General features: G+C 39.1%; 1 protein-coding gene across 1 annotated transcript; it reads left to right on the forward strand.

The window, feature by feature from the left end:
• The first annotated feature begins 232 nt into the window (after positions 1-232).
• Nup205 (nuclear pore complex protein Nup205) lies at positions 233-19,217 on the forward strand. The gene is made up of 32 exons (XM_090119106.1): positions 233-382; positions 684-844; positions 1,065-1,185; positions 1,642-1,819; positions 2,369-2,566; positions 2,684-2,765; positions 2,959-3,062; positions 3,279-3,543; positions 4,265-4,401; positions 4,894-5,076; positions 5,323-5,514; positions 5,811-5,928; positions 6,107-6,221; positions 6,639-6,808; positions 7,610-7,813; positions 8,699-8,917; positions 9,243-9,378; positions 9,814-10,000; positions 10,376-10,541; positions 11,325-11,437; positions 12,018-12,162; positions 12,491-12,640; positions 13,629-13,764; positions 14,161-14,276; positions 14,561-15,370; positions 15,689-15,906; positions 16,360-16,497; positions 16,773-16,998; positions 17,222-17,438; positions 17,753-17,962; positions 18,524-18,642; positions 19,066-19,217. The coding sequence occupies exons 1-32, from the start codon at positions 367-369 to the stop codon at positions 19,144-19,146; spliced, it is 5,631 nt and encodes a 1,876-aa protein (XP_089975232.1). The 5' UTR covers positions 233-366; the 3' UTR covers positions 19,147-19,217.
• The last annotated feature ends 2,079 nt before the right edge of the window (positions 19,218-21,296 follow it).

Consider the following 21,296-nt stretch of genomic DNA (forward strand, 5'->3'; position numbering starts at 1 on the left):
CTAGTCATATCACGAAGAAACAGTATTCTAAACTTAAAGAAGCATAATATCGTGCCGACAAACAATATACATTCCATATACGTCCTGTATTATTAATATAATTAATAATAGACTCTCTGTTTTCTAACTTCAAGGAGTGGTGTTCCCGTCCATTATCCATAAACAAACTTAGAATTTTGACAACTTCAACTGGCGTTTCAGTTCAAACTTCAGATTTGACTTCTGAGTTGACATTACCATTCAAACAAGCCGAACGTTATTGTTCTTTAATATTTAATCAAAGCAGCAAAACAGATATTTAGACTCTCAAATGATAAGTTTTGTTATTTATTTACTGTGAAATATTATTAATTTTAGGCTTCTATCATGGATTTGAACGAAGGTAACAAAACAGACATAACCTATTTACCATTTGGCGGCTACCAAAATAATGTATAATTTAAGGTTTTACATCGTAATACTTACTTTAGAGCTTAATATTGTTATTTTAAGATCAGCAACGCTTTTCAATTCTATGTATTTTCTTCATAGTAATCAAAAGTACATAATATGTATCTTGATTGGTATAACTTGCTTCCTATCCAATTATTTCCTTCTGATTGAGAGTCATGTAAACCTAGTGTGTAAATAACATGCTATAGCTATTGTATTAAAACATTTATTCAAACGGAAATTATGATTAGGTACAACAACAGAAGACCTGTGGACACCCTACAAGGAATTGGTGGCAGTAGTTGAATGTTATCTCACAAATGAGAGTGAAGGAGTTCCATACGCAGTCCACACTTTTGAGTCAGTGCTAAGAAGGCACAAACAGACATTCCTGGCTTTACTTAAGAATCCGGTAAGTATTGATTTATTTGGTTTAGTTATGATAACAAAAGATGTTTTTATAGAGTAATATATTTTTGTAATTTAATAATAAAATGTAGTTGGAATTCTTTTATGTCTTTATTTATTCAATACATGTTTTTGGAATAATAGGTAAGTACTATACTAAAAAAAAATCTGTTAAGTTTAAAATTGGATTGTTAATTGTTATGTTCTATGTTTTATTATTACAGGCAAAAAACCCAGCTAGCAGAGAAGAGATAAAAAGAGGAATAACTGAAGGTGTGAATCTTCCCAGTGTTGGAAGGACATTTTTGTCCAAAGAGCTTGTAGATGAAGCTATCATCATATCTGGTATGACTTTAATTTTTGTTCAATTATTATTTTAATCTTTGTTATTTAAAGTGCTAAAATATAGTTAAGGATCATTTATGTTCATTGATTAAACAATGTATGCGGCTGGATATCACATACTACTATATTATTATCTATGTAAAATTTCATAAATAAGAGCAGTTTATGTGAGAAACATCCATCATTTCATCTATATGTGTAAAGAGTAAAATATAATATACTAGTGGTCCGCCCCGGCTTCGCCCGTGGTACCTACATGTTAAAACTATCCTATCTCTCAAGTTGGATCGAACTGCACATGGTGTGCGAATTTTATTATAATCGGTTAAGTGGTTTAGGAGTCCATTGAGGACAAACATTGTGACACGAGATTTATATATATTCAGATATGAATTTATTTTTAATAATTATTTTTGCAGTACTACGGTAATAGATGTTACGTCTCTTTGTTTACAGATATGTACAATGCCAATGAATATGCATGTCTGGAACTGCTGCACACAGCGCAGCGGCAGAGCCCTAAACAGCCCGGCTTGGCTCGGGGGCTGCTCGCAATCATTCTGTATTATGAAGGACGTAGGGCTCTGGTCCAAGCTTTAAGGGAACTTGTTATGGCGAGAGATGGAGTGTCATGGTAAGATAGATCTGTGTTATTTTTTAGGAAGTTATGCAAGAATTATTGAAAAGTTGTTCAATTTCCTTTACAAACATACTTTTTGAATTTAATTTACTTTTCAAAGAAACTACAATTCAAGGAACAAGCAGCCTTGTCTGTCTGTAACAAAATTTTTGTGGCATATGTTAGTTAATGTAGAATTAAAGTAAATAGTAACTGACGATTATTCTTTTCTTAAAAATTACATATCAGGTTGGCTTAAAATTGTGTATGCAAAATGGATGGATGGATGTTGCCTTTAAATAAAAAAAATTGGTTGTCTGTAATGTCGGTACTGACGATAGTTGAACGTGACAACGGCCGATTGTGCTTCTTTGTCGCTCGTTCCGCGCTCTCGCTTGCACTCCAAGCCTTACATGGAATACCTCAGAGCGAGGTAACGCCGCATGAGTCATGTTTTTTCGTGCGTGCAGCCGGCTCTATCGAATTATAAGACATTGTCACATCAAAAAACAATTTGCAAAGCAACAAGGCAAATTCGAATAAAAAGTTTTATCTTGTTTTCAGGTCAGTCAATGCTCGAGAAGAAATAATAACCTATGTCACACGTTATGTGGAACAGCTCATATCAGATGGTCTACTGGGCAATGTGTTAGATGCTCTCCGCAACCCATTGGATAACGAAATAGATCTATTGCGACGGAATAGGGCATTGCCCCCGAGGCGATACCAAGTGAAGTTACTATCATGCATGCAGACTACAAGGTAAGAGATTTTGTGAATCTTTTGTCTAAGATTCTATCATACTTTTATTTGCCTTTGTATGAAACCACATTGATTTATATATATTTTTCTTATATGTATTTATGATTTTTTTTGCAGAAAGTTATTAGCGGGAACAATTTTCGCTGCGTCAGCACAACGCGGTTTGGAAAGAGACATCTTATTGAGATTGCTATCAGAGGTAGGTTACACATTTTGAAGTTTGTAACATCTATCTGTATTTAAAATATTATTAACTCATATTTAATGTTTCAAAATGACATAATATGGTACTTCATTAAAATATTTTTTAAAATAATTTCATTTGATTTACTCACTAGCCTATGAGTCCAGCCTGCTTCTCCATCTCAATAAAATTATTATTTTCATTTTAGGAATCAACGTCACCATCTCGCGGGGCGACGGGAGCGTTGGACGAAATTTCTCTAGCGTTGCAAATGGCGTTACTATATGCGTTGGATCTTTCAGTTTTACATAGGTATGTTTTCAAATCAAATTTTAAATGTTATAATTAATATATTTGGCATGTTTCTTATTGCTTTCTATAAACATTTTGAGAATTAAAAAGTAATAAAAAAAAGTTAAGACTACATGATATACTTAATAATTCTTCCAGATTACTATTCATATATTTTATCTTAGGTATTCTTTCACAATCTTTTATATTAGTTCTTTTTTATTTTAAATTTTAAAGGCGTGAAGACGGCGAAGAACTAGCGAAAAAGCTGCCGCTCATCCAAGATCCGGACCTCATATCAGTATTACTAGACGAGTTGTCCCCCATCAGTCATCCGGAGAGCAAACCCTCTGGTCTCCGGGCACTTTGTCAATTAGCCCTCGGTCTAGCGTTAAGTGCATTGAAAAGGGCACCAGTGTCGTTGCTAAAGAAGGGAAATGAGTCCAGGTGTGAGGCCCTGGATCAGGATGAAGTGCTGGTCGATGCGGCTATTGATGGAGAGGTGATTGTACACTTTTATCCACTTAGGGCCGATTTTTCAATGCTTGGATAAAATTTATTCGTACAATAAAGTATTACACGATAATATTAAAATGTCACGTAAACTGTCAAATACGGGCAATTAGAATACGTTTTTAAAATGGTAGTTTTATACATTATTCGACGAATAAGTTTTAACCAAGGATTGAAAAATCAGCCCTTAAAAACTTATTATTTAGCATATGGAATTAAAATGACCGTATTGGTGGTCTTAAATATCTTCATTACTCAATCGTGGAAAAAAGATGTGTGGAAGATGAAATTGAATTATTTTTTCGTAAGTAAATTAGTTATCAACATACCATACGGTATTTTAATATTTTATTTAATTTGAACTAGTAGATTTGGAAAGAATTAAATGTATCATATTAATATCAGCATTATGTAAATGCATAATTTTTATAAAAATAATAATAGTTTAAAAAAACTAAAAAACACGCTTTTTATAGAAAACCGAACTAAAAAATAGAAAATTTTTATCAAATTAGTGTATTGTCATCGGTCCTCAATAAATCTACAAAGTTTGAACCAAATCTGGCCGTTTAAAGTGGGTCAAAATCGCGCCCAAAGAAGTCGGTTACAAACATACAGGTGAAGCTAATATAAAGCGTGTAATAATTATGCTGTATCAGTATTATAAATCAATACAAAGCAAAAAATATTTTTTAAATGTTATTTTGCAGGTGTTCGAATATCTGGACGAAATGATACTGTCATCAGACCTAGTGGCGTCAGAGGAATATTACCAGCGGAGGATCCACTCGCTCATCACAGATTTCATTGTGCTGATGCACTCTAAGCTCATGGAGATGAGAGTCAAGTGAGTAGAAACGTTTTTATGTGAAATTTATATTGTTACCATATAGGAAAAAAAATCAGTGCATTTCAATAGCATAGTGAATTCGGAAAAGCTTAAGTTCAGTTTATGGTTGATTCTTGTAATTATAGCATAGTTTTTAACATTGTTTACCTTTCCTTCTTATCCACCGTGTTTCAATAAAATCACTTGTAAATGCTCGTGAAAGTACGTGCGCGTGCGTGTTAACGCATAATTATGCGTGCACACCAACGTGTTTGCGTACACATCCGTGTTCTAATTTTTGTAATGAACGGGGAACACGTATGAATAACTCCAAGTCAAGTTGACAACTGTTTTATTAATAATTAGCTTCCGCCCACGACTTTGTACGTGCATCCCCGTTTTTCCCCGTTCTCGCAAGAATGTCGGGGAATCCTTTCTTAGCGGATGCCTATTTATTATTTTAATTTAATTTTGAACCGTAATAACTGTGTCTATATTTGGATCGTTCAGGGCTGACGAAGCGGCCCGCGCGGCGCAGATGTACGCAGCCGAAGGTCTCGTGCCGCCCGCCGCACCGCACCGCACGCGGCTCGACGCGCTGCTGCGGTGCGTCGAGCGGCTGTACGCGCGCGACCCGCTGCGTCTGCGTGATGACTACTGGCGCGCGTGCGACGCGACTGCGCACTCGCACAGGTGGGGGCTTGTTGGTTTAGTAGTTAGGGAGAGGGGGGACTTTTTGAGTGATTTTTGTATGTAATTTTTGTTGTGTTCATGTATTAATGGGGAGAGCGGTTTGCTTGATAGTTTCTTTTGTGTTTTTATGTATTGTTGTCTTTTTTCACGTTCTATATTCAGTTGGGGGGGATTGGAAATAAAAAAAGTGGATTTTTGGCATAATATTTGGCACAATTTTTTGTATTTTTTTTTTACTTTTCACAGGGCCGGTGGTCGCGCGGCGACGCTGTACAAGTTCGTCCGTCTGTCCGGCGAGGTGGTGGTGGCGGCGCTGCTGCCGGCGTACCTGCGCGCGCTGGCCGCGCTGGCCGCGCCGCGCCACACGTGGGCGCTGCTCGCGCGCCGCGACGCGCTCTCCGCGCACCACCTGCTCACCGCGCTCGCGCTCTACCACCGGTGAGTGCTGTGTACAGGACTACTAGGTGCGCAGGAATAGCGAAAAGTGGCTACTAGTGCGCTGCGCGTGCGCATGTAGCCGCATCACGCTACACTGCAGCCTGCAAGTGACGCGAGCTTATGGCTATCCAAGTTGACAAGATACACTAAGATGCTCAATACAATAAAAAAATGCATCCGGGATTATGTGATTTTTTACACAATCAGCATATGAAAATATATCAGTGTGTTCAATATATTGACGGCGGGACACCCTGTATATGTGTACATTCACTAAATGTGTAACTTATTTGCAGAAATCTACGTCAAGACCCCACTCCGTTCGCGGAGCACGCGCACACGGCGTCGTTGGGCGCGTCCGCGCTGATCACACCAGCAGCACGACCAGCTAAACTGCTTGTTAGACAAGAAGAGGTGAGCTAGTGAGTTGGAAAAAATAAATTAACAAAGAAATTGTCAGTCTTACTCGAGCGATCGAAGTGACAAACGTACGAAAAACACAAACGAATCAACGAAAAAAACATTTTTTTTTGTGAAGGAGATGGTGTAAAATTTATATTTCAGCTAAAAAAGTAGTATATATTGTTTTCAGGTGGAAGCGATGATTGGAGCGCTAAAATTGATAGCCGCCGTCGCAAACATAGACGAAGCCGCGTGCATAACTATCTGTGAAAATATGCAGTGGGATGCTGTCAATGTCATGTTTGGTGAGTTATATTTTTTATCGTTATTATATGTGGTTTATTTATCGAACTAGTTACAGATCCGGCTCGAAGGACCATTTTTCTTTATAAACTTTTTCCTCTTGCTCTCAATTTCATTACCTATACCTGTTTGGACGGTTTGGCTTTGTTACTATCATAATATGTTCCTAATGCTATTCATGTTTTCTGTTCCTTTATTTAGACGCATTTTTGAAATTTTTTGAAGTGAAACTTCTTTATCGGGGTTGGACAAAAATTTAGTGTAACATTTTTGCGTTACGCCGTACGCGTGACATTTTTGCGTTACGCCGTACGCGTGACCTTTTTGCGTTACGCCATACTCATGACATTTTTAAGGTCATAAAGCAGTTTCACTTCTTACGTGTGTACTCTAGTAAATTTTTTTTACTATTATCGCAGGTCTGATATGCTGCCACGTGCCGATCCAGCTGAAGGCGGAGCTGTGCCGCTGCGTGGGCGCGCTGGGCCGCTGGGCCAGCACGGCGCCGCGCGTGTGGGCCGCGCTCGAGGCGCAGCAGCTTGTGTGCGCCGCGGGGGATAAGCGGGCCCTTGCTGCGGACCTGCTCGAGGTATGGGAAGGTCCCACAGTAAGCTCAATTAAGGCTTGTGTTGTGGGTACTAGGCGACGATAAATATAATATTTAATAAATACATATATAACACCCAGACCCAAGAACAAATAATTGAGTTCATCACACAAATATTTGCCCTGACCGGGGATCGAACCCGGGACCGTCGGCTCAGTAAGCAGTTACTTTACCACTGCGCCAACCGCGTCGGCTATTGGCCTCGTCTTAATTACTCAGGCCCCGGAACCACAGACACAATAGAAAATCTTTTGTATCGTGGACCGATCGGGCCGTTCGGGGCTCAATGGGTTAAGGGGATAAAGGGCAGATTGACGACGAACAATGTAGGCCAAACGCAAAATCAACTGTTGTTCGATCGAGTAGGTGATTAGAAATAGGTAGATTGATGACGAACACTGCAGGCCAATCTAAAAATCAACGCTGTTGTACTCTTTCGAGCGACGCATAGCTAAGTTATAACTTAGATCTTTAAAAAATTACATGTGCCAATTTGCCCATATTTGTCAACCGCAAGCGCGCTTACGTTTATCATAACGTATTCATGTATTCATAGACCCAATGTCCACATTAGTGGAGCGTGGCGGTATGTAAAAATTAATTTAAAAATTAATTATTTTAATCAGTGTATGCAAAACTTAAAGTCCCTTTTAGCTTAGTACACCGACAATGGGACACCCTGTATGTACAAAATTGTCAAAATATCAATTATAATCTTATAACAAGCATCATAAAAAATGATATTCACCACCATAATTAAAAAAAATCACCATTCATGTACAGGTGGAGTGCCGCATGGAGCAGTACCCGCTCTCCCTCGCGTTCCTCGCCCTCCTGGAGTCCCTGTGCAGTGCGGCGCCCTTGCCCCGCACGCTGGGCGCGGGGGCGCGGCGCCCCGGGCTCGACCCGTACGTGGAGCACGTGGTGGGGCGCCTCGCCCTGCCCGCGCCCCACCGCCCCTACGTGGAGCCGCAGGACAAGTGGCAGGTTAGTAGAAGTGTTGGTTTTAGTGTCATAGTGTGTGGGAAGTGCTAAATTGTTGCTGTTTAGTGTTATAGAAATTTTGAATGTATAAATGTTTGTTGTGTATGCGTCTTATACGTAATAATTATTATATTAACGTTTTATACGTAATAAGTGGTTGCTTCTTTTTTTAGAATAACTACGAAAAGCACGAGATAGTGTTAGTATTGTTAAGAAAACCGAACTAAAAAATAGAAAATTTTATCAAATTAGTGTATTGTCATCGGTCCTCAATAAATCTACAAAGTTTGAACGAAATCTGACCGTTTAAAGTGGGTCAAAATCGCGCCCAAAGAAGTCGGTTACAAACATACAAACATACAGGTGAAGCTAATATAAAGCGTGTAAAAAAGCTTGTTGTTTTATTAAAAAAGTGAAAAACCAACAGACAAAAATAAATTAATTAATTAATGTGATAATACAGAAAGAATGTGTAAATTACAATAGTTCAATATGACATTTGCAGAGATTTTGATGAAATGAAAATGAAATGAAAAAAAAATTATTTGCCAGAATTGTGCTTCAAAGGTTTTACATATGAGAATTACGTCCGCACAATTCGCCGACGAATTGGCATACAATGATTTGGTCCTTCGAGACATAATCAGCAATTTAACGCTAGATATAAATCTATACTTCTATACTAATATTATAAAGCTTGTTTGAACGCGCTAATCTCGAGAACCACTGGTCCGATTTGAAAAATTCTTTCGGTGTTAAATAGCTCATTTACCGAGGAAGGCTATAGGCTATATATCATTACGCTACGACCAACAAGAATGGAGCCACGGGGGTGAAACCGCGCGGAGCAGCTAGTTTTAATATAAACATCTTGTCCTTTCCCATCAGATGTTAGCCCGCTGCTTCCGTCTATTCACTCTCTGGCTGGAGCAATACGAGCCGAGCGCTGCGGACTTCCCCCCCGCGCACCAGGAACCGGACTCGAACCCGCCACCCGGCTTCAGACTGCTGATGTTCCTGCACACCAACTCTGATCTGCTGCGGCTCGTGCTGACCACCCTGGACGAGGCGTTTGAGCTGATGGATAAACAGCCGCTGGAAGATCAGGTGAGAGCAGTTGTGATCATGATAATTAAATTGTACTGGAGTTCAGTTGAATAATATTTTAGATTTTAGATGAAGAACACAATTCACTTGTTCCACTTTACTTTTAGAGTTATAGATCTAAATGTATTATTCATTTATTTATTACTTAACTGTCAAAAAATTTTTTAAAATGTAAATGAGGTTTTTCTTGATCAATAGTGATTTGTACGTATTATTTTTTGTTGAATCATTTTTTTTAAATTCCTGCATAGTGCATATATATCAAAAAAAAAAAATTGTCAACCTACCTGAGGTTAATTTTTGTGTAATCTTTATTTTTTCACAGAAATACGTACAAGAGACGCTAATAAGCACGCTCCAAATACTAGAGCGCGCGTTGGCGCTCGAACGTTCTCTCACGGCCGCTGCGACGGAAGCGAACCGCGCTGTCATGCTCGTTGGACTGTCTAAACTTATACTTGGTGAGTATAAACTCACAACTATAAATTTGCTACTTGAGCCGTTCGTATGATTCGAATAATATTGTATCATGTGGCATAAATAATGTGATATTTATATTGTCTCTATTGTATTCAGTTGGTATTTGACTTTAATATAAACTGGTCATCACTTACTTCATTTATATCCGAAAGTGTAGGTCGCTAAACTTATCCAATGGCTTGCATTCAAGTCTGTCTTTTACCACATTCCATCCACAAGCAGTCGCTTCAAAGACCGCCAATTTGTACGGTGAAGATTGTTTTTTGTGTTGATTTGTATTTTGTATCCGTGCATTGTACAATAAAGTGTTTTTTATTAATAAGCAGTGGTATCCGGCTCGAAGGATCATTTTTATAGTCCTTCGAGCCGGATCTCACATCTGTTTTGCTATTTGTGTATTTCTTTGCTTATTGTAGCACCCCTGGGCCCGGACAAGAGCGACCGTCTGGTGACGTGCTGCCGCGTGCTGCAGCTGGGCTGCGCGATACCGGCAGCTGCGGCCCGAGCAGTGGCGCTGCTGTGCCGCGCGCTGCAGGCGCCGCACTGCGCCCGCCACCTGCTCGAGTGTGTGGCGCTCACGCCGCACAGGGCGCCGGAAGTGCGGTGAGTGTGTGGGCTACGTGCTGCAGCTGGGCTGCTTGGTGCAAGTGGGCAGCGTGGTGCCAGTGGGCTGCGCGGTGAAAGCGACTGTGCGGTCAAATGGACTACACCCTCCTGGTGGGATCCCCTATACCAGTAAGATTCACGCTGCAATCGGGCTGCAAGTAGCAGACGGGCTTCGTGGTGCAAGCGGGTTATACGATGCAACTGTTATTCGTAGTTCAAACGGGCTGCGTGATGCAAACGGGCTGCACGTTGCAGACGGTTGTTCTATACAGTTTAACTGTCTATACTAAATTACCCCGGAAAACGTACTACACACACCAAAATGTTCAAACACCAATACAGCCAATAAAGCTTCTTTTCTATCTATCTCAGGCACGGCTTCGTGGAATGCCTCGAAGCGGAGGAGTGGGGCAGTCCAGAAAACGTGGCGGCCACTAGACAGGCGAAGGAGGGCATCGTGCTGCTGCTGCTGCAGCTGCTGCCGGCCGCGCCGCACAACCTCGCGCACTTCCTGCTGGGCTACCAGCTGCATGATGACGTGAGTTATGTGGGGATAACTGCAACTAAAAAAATAAATTAATCCGACAGACAGAAAATAGTCCTTCGAGCCGGAAAAAAAATTTAAAGTTGAGTTGTTGTTAAAATCACAAATGAGTTAATAAAACATTTGCGAATAAAAGTGTCGAATAGTGAATTTCAGAAATATTCCCTCGAAACTAAAAATAAAAGACGTGTGGCACTCGGGGACTGCCGGGGTAAAACTATTGCATAGATGCCTTCAAGCCACACCTCCGTGCCCGTCGGAGTGGGGAGCGTGAAGTTTTTTCGTTACGGAATTTCTCGATTCGGTCCCCGCGCTCAAGGCCTGCGATAGAAGCTATGCAATAGCTTAATAAATTAATCCGACAAACAGAAAATAGTCCTTCGAGCCGGAAAAAATATATGAAGTTGATTTATGATGTTAAAATCGAACTCAAACAACTTATTTTCTTTTTTTTGTTAAAATGACAAATGATTTAATAAAACATTTGCGAATAAAAGTGTCGAATAGTGAATTTCAGAAATTAGTCCCTCGAGACTTAAAATACCCAAAATAATGATTTCATTTACTTTTGACCCGTTTTACAACTTTTTTGTGTATTCTATTTAGCTTAAAATAATAATTTATAAGCATGGTCAAAATAAATTCATCGACATTTTAATCATTCTGTATTTAGTGTCCAATAAAGAATTTTTCATTCATTCAATATTTTCGTAGATATTGTAAATGTCCTTCGAGGCAGAAACAAAGTCTTGTTTTCAATAAGTCTGTCTTTTACAGGTATCTCGTAGTGCATTACACGAAGCGGGCGTAGCAGGCGCGCCCCGTACCTGCCTGCACTCCATACTCGATATATTGGACACGTATATCGCCAAGAATGGGAGTGCCGAGAGGTGCGTATGCGCATTGACGTGGTGGGGGGATTTGTATTGTATGTTAACGTGTTAATTGAAGTGAAACTTCTTTATCGGGGTTGGAAAAAAATTTTGTGTAACATTTTTTCGTTACGCGCCATCTTTTTCTTATCCCTACCACGCGTGATTCGACGTATTTCTGTAAAGTAAATAGTAAATTATTTTTTGAAAAATAAGGTCATAAAGAAGTTTCACTTCTTACGTGTGTACACTAGTACACATACACATTTTTTTTGTTAAGGGAAGGGTAGATCTGTTATATTATGTTACTTTCGATGTATCCTTATTAATGTCCACGTGTGTATCAAAAAATTAGACTTCAATTTACTCCCGTACCACAATATCTCAAAGCTGTATTATATTATCAAGTATTGAAAGGTCGTCTAGCTTACTTACTTTCCTACACAAAAAATAATTCTCCTATAAAACATAATTTATAGTAACAATTTTTTTCTGATGTTTTTAAACCACTCTTCAATCTTTAACGCATCAATCATTCAATTACTCAACTAATCAATCAATATTGTTTCAATCTGGTCTATTTAAATATTTTCATCAGGGAAGCCTCCACACTAGTGGAGAGTTGCTACCGGCTGCTATACTGGCTGGTGGCCCGCCCGGCGACTTCGCCCCCGGCGCTCCGCCTTTTGCGCGCGAGGGACTACTTCCTGGCTAGACATGTGAAGGCCACAATAAAACTAGAAGTGAGTTGTGTTTTGTTTTATCATAAGACGACAGTTTTTGTGTTTTTTTTGTTGTTCCAATTTATTAAGTTTATCAGTTTAGTACTTGTAATAAAATTACCTTGGTAGTTTTCTTCAAAATGGTTAATTTTATAATTTTTTTTTCGAAATTTCACTTTGCTACCTCATAATTTTTCCGCTCGCACCACCATATTAGAAAAATGGCGTTAAGCTTAACTTTTCTCCTTTTCTAGTCAATTTACAGTGTAAATCGTTTTTTTTCCTAAAATCTGACGAGCACCGCTCGTACGTCCTAACTGTTTATGTAACGAGCTATTTCCTTTGGCAGACGGCATCCACAGCTACAATATCGGCCCGCTCGTGGGTGCTCCGCGCGTGCGCGTGCGAGGCGGGCGCGGCCGGCGGCACGGGCCAGCACGCCGCGCTCGCCGCGCTGCTCGCCGCACTGACCCGCTCGCCGCACGACCACGCGCCGCAAGTTCGTTCATTCTCAATTATTCATTCATTCTATATTATAATCATTCATCAATTCTCACATTATAGTCATCCACTTAGTCATTCATTTAGTTATTCACTCAGTCATGCACTCAGTCATTCACTCATCCATTCACTCATCCATTCACTCAAACATTCACTCGAGTCATTTACTCAATCATTCAATCATTCAGTCATTCACTCAACCATTCAATCTGTCACTCACTCAGTCATTCACTCTGTCATTCACTCAGTCGTTCACTCAGTCATTCACCTATTTATTTATGAATCTACTACGTTATCTCCATAGAAATCTAAATAACAAGACACTAGAAGTCGTAAGCGTGCGTGACCTTGTCGCCACTCAGGTGATTCTCACATCACCAGTGCATTCGTCACTGTTCAGTTGCTCTGGAGACGTATGAGTGTATACATGGTGTGTTTCAGCAATTCCCATTGCGGAAATTCTTCCACAAGTTGTAGTTATACTTATAAAGGAATAATATTTCATCGGAAAATATTTTTTTTTAGAAATAATGCCGTTTTTCCTTAAAATTATAGAATATTTACAAGTATAACGAGTGTCACCATAGTAATCAAAATAACAATAAATGACACAGTCGACCATTCTTATTATCACGTTTGTTCGTATTGGAGCAAAAAGTCTCATATACTTAGGGATGTTATTCTAAAATAAACCGTAAATTCGTGCGTTAGGATACATATTCAAAAGCTTAATTTAATAGTTAAGTTAGTTTTCACTAAAATCAAGCTGTCCAATAAAAGGCATAGTTTACTTGTGTGTACTGTTTAGCTTTCGGTTTGAATGTGTTGATTTTGGCGACAGCGGTTTTCATACGAATTATGACATTCTAGCACTTCTATGTGTCTTGTTATTTAGATTTCTATGGTTATCTCAGTCTATACTCACAACATCACATACAAACAACCTTAAAAATTTTTTGGTTTAAGAAAATAATAATTTTTCTCAGGATTGGGAGTCGTGCGTGATACGCACGTCACTAGAAGCGTTACCGATGAGCGTGGCGGCTGTAGTGGAGCCACGCTGGGAACTGTTCCATGCTAATCAGCTCAGGCAGGCCATTTCTGGGTGCGATCTACCTACAGGTAATTGTAGCATATTGTTTGCAATGATTCTGCTTAATTATAAAAATATGAGGATTAGTTTAGTATCAATATTTTTTTATTATTAAATTTTGATTACTTAAAATCCGGCTCGAAGGACCAACATTAGTCCTTCGAGCCGGATCGTTGAAAATGAAAAAAGAATTGTTTGTTTTCCATATTACTTGAAACTGCTCAAACAACAGTTTTTTGATAGCATTTTAAATCCAGTGTATAAATATTTGTAGCGTTCTATTTTTATATCAATCATTAAAATCGTTTCAGTAATTTTCGAACCTATTCAATACAAACACAAAAAATATCTTTCGATTAGTCGAGTAGCGGATCTTTTTCTTTGCCATCACATCAAATAAAAGCTGAGACATAAATTATATACAGGTTTAGGTGGTAAACGTATAAGTGTGTCCCGAGTGCACGCGCTACTGGCCCGCGAGCTGGAGGCGCTCAGAGCATCCGCGCCGCAGAGGAACCTAGTGGCAGGGGAGATACAGAAGGTACTTATTTTTATATATTTTTGACACTTGGTGGAATCTTGGAAAGGTTATAAACTAGTTGTGGCTCCACCCCTATTGTGTTTTTCTAATGTTAGGGACAAAAAGTGTTATTTCCTTGTCTGGGTCTAAGCTACCTTCACCCAAATCAGATCAGCCATTCTTTAGTTATAAATAGTTTAACCAACAAGACTTTATTTTCTATTTATAGATTAGTGGTTCATTAAAGTTATAACTTTTCACTTTCAGTTCGTAGAAAATTATCTTAATTAAAAAGGTTTTTCCAGGTTTTGGACTATGTCACGGAAGTCAACAAACAGCGCAATCTAGCGGCCACTCTCACGCACTATTACGATTCGTGGCGTCAACTCACAGAGATCATCTTCTGTGTGGCGCCGCATGACCTTCTCAGTCTAGATTCTAGAAAAACCCTCCTTCTGAACATACTCCAAGATCTTTTGAACAAAATACCACCAGCGGAAGTACTCCCACAGATTGGCAACCTAGCTTCCGGGACTGTTTTATTACTCCTAGTGAACTTACGACACTGCTACATATTGCAGAAGCGAGAATCGAACTTGAAATCAACGGAATTTGAAACTACCTTCTTCGGACCGTCTAATCAAATCATGCAAACGAAATCTTTGACCCTCAAATTTATACTTCACAAGATATTAAGCTGGATTTTGGTTTCTGGTGGATCTACGCAGAAAATGCGAGTGAATCTGTACGGAGCGTTGTTAAATTTCTTAAATATCGTGAATTTGAAACCCAGTGCGGCAGATCCAGAGGAAGAAAACAATTCTACTTATGTTTCTCGATTGGACAGTTCGCGATCGCGTCCAAGCAAAGAGGAGTCGAGTTTGAAGTCAATGGTAGTGGAAGTTATAAACAGTTTTGGGGAGAACTTATGTTCTATAGTGTGTAGTGATTGTGTGGGTGGGGGCCATGATGTTTGCAGGATGGTAGCTCTGTCGTGTTTGGATACGTTGATAGAAATCAACCCGGGGACGGATTGGATGAACACGTTGAACAATCAGGGGTACTTGAGGAGCTTGATCGACAGTTTGCTGCAAGATGATGAAGGATTGAAAGAGGTGAGTGAATAGCCTGTATTTCATGGTAACTTGTGTTTTTGTTTAATTGTTTAGTTTAAAAAAAATGGCCAGTAAATTCACTTTGTTCTCTATTTTTTTTATTGCACTTGTTCACGCATTTGGTACCATTTGAATGTTGTTTTACGAATGTGTGTATATTGTCTGTTATTTTTAGCTATTCATGAGTTGTCCAGATCTTAATTTAAATGAAAAATATATAATAAATATTACAACTCATGCTAATGTATAATGTTATTATTGTGTGTGTTGATATAAATATTTTCTTGCTTTCTGACTAAGTTTTGTTATTTTGTATAGGCACTGGAACCGAACCCCAAGTCGCTCCGCGTGCTATACGTATACGAGTCCAAACTAGCGTTGCTAATAAAGATAGCGGGCACTCGAGCGGGCGCGGAGACAGTACTAGCGGCTGGGGCACTTGCTTGTCTCGCGAACTTACGCGCATTACACACGCATCCAGATACACACGCACCCGCTACAAGGGATACAGCTTTCCTGCCGTCCGTACCTCACAGGTAATATAAATAGAGCGTAGTGAAACTTCTTTGGAAAGGTTCAAAGATACTATTGTCATGAGTCTTCTAGTCTGTCATGAGTTCCACCTTGATTTTACTTTCAACGCGCCTAAAGAAGTTTTACTTCAAAATTGTCGTCGATCCGGCTCGAAGGACCAATGAAAGTTTTACTATTTTTGTAAATTAAAAAAAAAACAAATACGTTTCAATTTAATATGATAACAAAGAAGATGGTTTTACCATGCTAAAGTTTATGAGATAAAGCGCAAAAATATAAAAATAACGAACCATTTAATGTTTTGATCCCAATTTGTACTGTATTTTGGTCCTAATACGAAAAAACGATGTCCTAATTTGTACACTAACATGAAAAAACAATGTCCTAATTTGTACACTAACATGAAAAAACAATGTCCTAATTTGTACACTTATTTCATATATGTATGTGTGTAGGTTCCGTCAGATGCTGGTGCCCGCGCTGGCGCTGTGCGACGCGCTGCTGACGACGCTCGGCACACAGAACCACAGCTGCGCGCTGCACATCGTGCACCTGCTGCTCAGCCACGCGGAGTGTGTTGATGTGGTGTTGAGGTGAGTCATTTTTAGGAAAAGTGGGGAGGGAGGATGATTGGATGGTGTATTTTAGCCTTATAGTTGATGTTTTTTCTCAATCTCATAAGTACGTGCAAGTTAACGTGCGTGCGTGCGTGCGTACGTGCAAGCTAGCGTGCGTGCGTGTGTGCGTACGTGCAAGCTAGCGTGCGTGCGTGTGTGCGTACGTGCAAGCTAGCGTGCGTGCGTGCATACGTTTATATTGATTGATTTAATTTTATTTGATCGTTTGTATTAATGATGTATGTGTGCAGGTCAACGCACCCGAATTCGCCGACCGGGTTACTCAGCGAAGCAGCAGCGCTAACCTCAGTGATAGCGCGTACATCAGAGCGTGAGGTTGTGCGTGCAGCGGCTGACGCGGGCCCGCAGCGGACTGGAGCAGCGCTGCAGCGGCTGCATGCGCTTGCACATGCTCTGCTGGCGAGGTTTCATACACCGCCCGAGGGGGACGGAGACGAGCAACTGCTTTATTATAAGGTTGGTACGAAGTTAACGAAGGGGAGGGGGGCTAGATTTAATGTATTTACGGGGGTAATTAATAGTATGTATTTACGGGGATAGGTTCTTGTTTGAATAGTTCGTATTTAGAGTTTTAAGATTTAGTTTTTGTGATAGGAATTTATAGTCTAAATAGTTCTCATCAAATTCAAACGCATCATGCGACCAGTTCCACTCGTTCTAATTCCATAAACACCCACAGATCGTCTGCAACCTGCTGCTATTCGCGCGCAACACGATCGACAGCGAAGCGACCACCAGCCCCAGTAGCACCAGCACGGTGGAGGACGGCACCCGGCGGGCCGGAGCAGTGGCCCTGCAGCTGCTGCAGCGGCTGCTGGAGCGGCTGCACGCGCACGACAAGCTGCTGGCCACCGTGCAGCACCAGCTGCACAGCGTGCCGTCCATGACGCTCACCGGTTAGTGTATCTACCTGCTGGAAAATGCACAAATTTTACTAATACATAAATATTATATCTACCACTAAAATCTTCATATACGCATGAGCACATGCATATATGAAGATACAGCCACACAAAACTTACAAACTACACACAAAACTGTTTCCTTTTTTATTCTCTCCGGCCGTCACGTAACCGTTCCAAATTCAAATGCAAAATACACGTTTAATACACATGTGTGGAAAAAAAAACTACACACACGTAAACAAAAAATTGTTTTCTTTTTTTTCATTCTTGCTGGCCATGTCATAACGTTCCAAATTCAAACGCAGACATGAAAAAGCTACTAGAAGAGGAGCCAGTGAGTGCTCCGCTCGAAGCTCGCGCGGCAGTCGTGTCGCGGCTGCGGGCGCGAGCGCACGTGCGTCGCGAGGTGCGTGCTCACTGTGCGCATGCGTTACACGCAGCGCTGTACCTGCTGTGGGCGCATACGAGGATATATTTGAGGGCAGCGTTCTCAGCGCAGACTAATCGATATAATGGTGAGTGGAGTGTTAAATATACAGGGTGTAATCGTTAAGTGTGCACAAGCGATTATTCCGTAACTATTGCAGATATCAAAAAACTTTAAACTGATATCGAAAGTACTTAACCTAATGAGTAAAATGGCCATAATAAATTTTTAAAAATAAAACGAGAAAATAATAAAATTAATATTATTAATCTTATATATAAAATTCTCGTGTCACAATGTTAGTCTGCATACTCCTCCGAAACGGGTGGACCGATTCTCATGAAATTTTCTGTGCATATCGGGTAAGTCTGAGAATCGGCCAACATCTATTTTTCATATGTACCACGGGCGAAGCCGGGGCGGACCGCTAGTGTACATATAAAATTAGTTTGTTATTACTTCTTTAAACCAGCATAGCAAATACAGAACCCGGTGGAATATAGGTACTAAGTTTTACAAATGATTTTTATGATATAATGACCCCAATTTCGAATAAAATTTACTACAAGTATTGAACAATAATTATTACTATTCCATTTTCCATCCTATATTCACAAATCAATATTTCACATGTATCTTTGTCCATCAGCACCTCCCCGAACGGCTATATCAAACGCGATGGCGGGTGAAGAAGCGTTACAGCTGCGCAACTCGCTCGTGGCGGTGTTCACCGATCGGTTCACTGATGAACTGTTGGAGACTGCTAAGGTGATGATGATAAATTTATTTCATTTTTTATTAATTAATCAGTATATATATTACATTTATAAATAAAAAAAATGTGTGCGTGTACTAGTGTACACACGTAAGAAGTGAAACTTCTTTATGACCTTATTTTTCAAAAAATAATTTACTACATGCATTACAGAAATACGTAAAATAGATAAGAAAAAGATGGCGCGTAACGGAAAAATGTCACGCGTAACGAAAAAATGTTACACTAAATTTTTTTCCAACCCCGATAAAGAAGTTTCACTTCAAAAACAATATCACATGATAAATCTTTCTGTATGAGCTATTCACAGTTTAAAATTCCTATCCTCTATTTAAATTAATGTTAATATCCATTTTAATAATTAAGAAAGTTTCACAGAACTCGATTTGTATTAAATATAATGTTTTTTTTTTCAGAATGAACCCCAAATGCAGCGCGGTTTCTTAGAAGTCCTTGTAAAAGATATGAAAACAATGATACAGTTTTCGCCGGTGTAACCTTTAATTTAGTTATATGTTGATTTGTATTTAAGAAAGGATGAATGTGAAATAAATGATTTTTGTAATTTCATTCTGGTTTATTATTTGTTTTGATAATCCCTGTATAACTAATCCTTCATGCTAATCACTATCACTACATATATAAAACAAAGTCGCTTTCTCTGTCCCTATGTCCCTATGTCCCTATGTATGCTTAAATCTTTAAAACTACGCAACGGATATTGATGCGGTTTTTTGAAGTGAAACTTCTTTATCGGGGTTGGACAAAAATTTAGTGTAACATTTTTGCGTTACGCCGTAACATTTTTGCGTTACGCCGTACGCGTGACATTTTTGCGTTACGCCATACTCGTGACATTTTTAAGGTCATAAAGAAGTTTCACTTCTTACGTGTGTACTCGCATACATTTTTTTTAATAGAGTGATTCAAGAGGAAGGTTTTAGTAGGTATATAATTTATTATTTTTGAGACAAAGCGGGCGTAGCCGCGGGCGGAAAGCTAGTACATGATATGACACGTACTATAGTATTCTATTCATAGATAATCTTTTTGCTTTTTCACCAATAATGTGCTAGTCTGTGTAGCGAGGAATGTATGAGAAGAAACGCTTCAAACTGAATGAAGTAGGTATTATTAGTCGAAAAGCAACCTAAGAGTGAAATTGCGAGAAAACTGAAGCACTTGACACGTGTATACTTAAATAAAATATACGTATTATACAGAATCAATAATAAGATAATAATCCTTTTATCAGTCAGTATTAAACGACTGAAATAAAATAAAACTTTATGCTTTATGTGCAATCGAACTTGAAAGTTAGAGTATCTCAGTACGATAAATACTACCCGAGCGGAGCCGGGCCGAGCTGATAGTCAGACAAATAAATGATAAGAACAGACTAAAATAAGCGTTGAAGCAAACAAAAAACAACTCATTCAGCTTTATAATATTACTATTGATTAGCGCTATCCCGTTTTTAGTACAAATCCCGTTACGCATAGGTACTGTCCCGCTAGGCCCGTTTTACAAACTTCATTCTTCAATGTTCATCTCCACATTGCGACGTACTTACATCAACCCTATATGGATTACACTAACACGCTCGCTCGGTTGTAATCCACACGGTTATGTTATAAAGCATTTTAACATACGGCATTAATAAATTAATAAAACTAAATGCCATTTTAAGTTCGTAGAGTATTAGTGCTCCAACATTCTATGGCATGTATCATGAGTCCTCATTCTGACGATTCTCCTTTCCTACTGCATGTGTTGCGATGAAATAGGTAGTGCATGTTATGACAGAACTGTATTAAAATGTATTACGAATACAACGTTAATACAAGTACATATCTACAAATACATTTGATATAATCGCTATACGTAGATAGAATTAATAATTTGTTAAAGCAAGACAATTGTTAAGTTTCATAATATAAAATAAAATATCTTTCTAACTCAAACGTGTAGGTACCTATTTATTCTGCTAGACTTTTTTTAGAAGCACCTTAATATAGTTTTAATATTTAAAATAAATATATCCAAAATAAACTGCATACTGCGGTAATCAGTTTTCACCGGCACCTAAATATTTTATTTTAGGAACTAGTAATTTACTAGAGACGAATGACGATTGACATCGAAGTGTTAATATGTAGGTACTTACGTAAAAAGAATAAACCTTGTGTGGTAAAGTCGCATGTTTTAACTACTGGCTTTGACGTTCAATTACAAATCTATTGATTTACCCCCGTCCGCACTGTGTTATTTCAAAGAAATTAAAAATACATCAACACTAAATACCTACTTAAAAGTTAAAACATATAGGTAATATGTCTATTGATTAAAACTTTATCAAAAACCGGTCACAATTTTTTTGTTACTCGCGAAAAGAAAGATGTCTTGCAAGGGCTTCGTTTTGGATAAACTTGGTAGAACTAATTATGTTAAATACCTAATAGGTAATACGAGTAGAGGTTGTGGGTAGAGCGAGTAGAGCGTAGACGCAACATCGTAAGCGCCGATTATAAGCGGAGATCCTTCCGATCGTATAAGCGATTAATTATAAAATCGCAGATTTCTAGGATTTTTGTAAAACATTTTATGTACCTATTTCATTTGGGTTTGATAGATAGGTACTGATGCA

Source organism: Colias eurytheme, chromosome 3 (genome assembly GCF_061535395.1).
Source record: "Colias eurytheme isolate Ceu_HAF_F1 chromosome 3, ilColEury1 Martin Lab GWU primary, whole genome shotgun sequence".
Taxonomy (NCBI): Eukaryota; Metazoa; Arthropoda; class Insecta; order Lepidoptera; family Pieridae; genus Colias; species Colias eurytheme.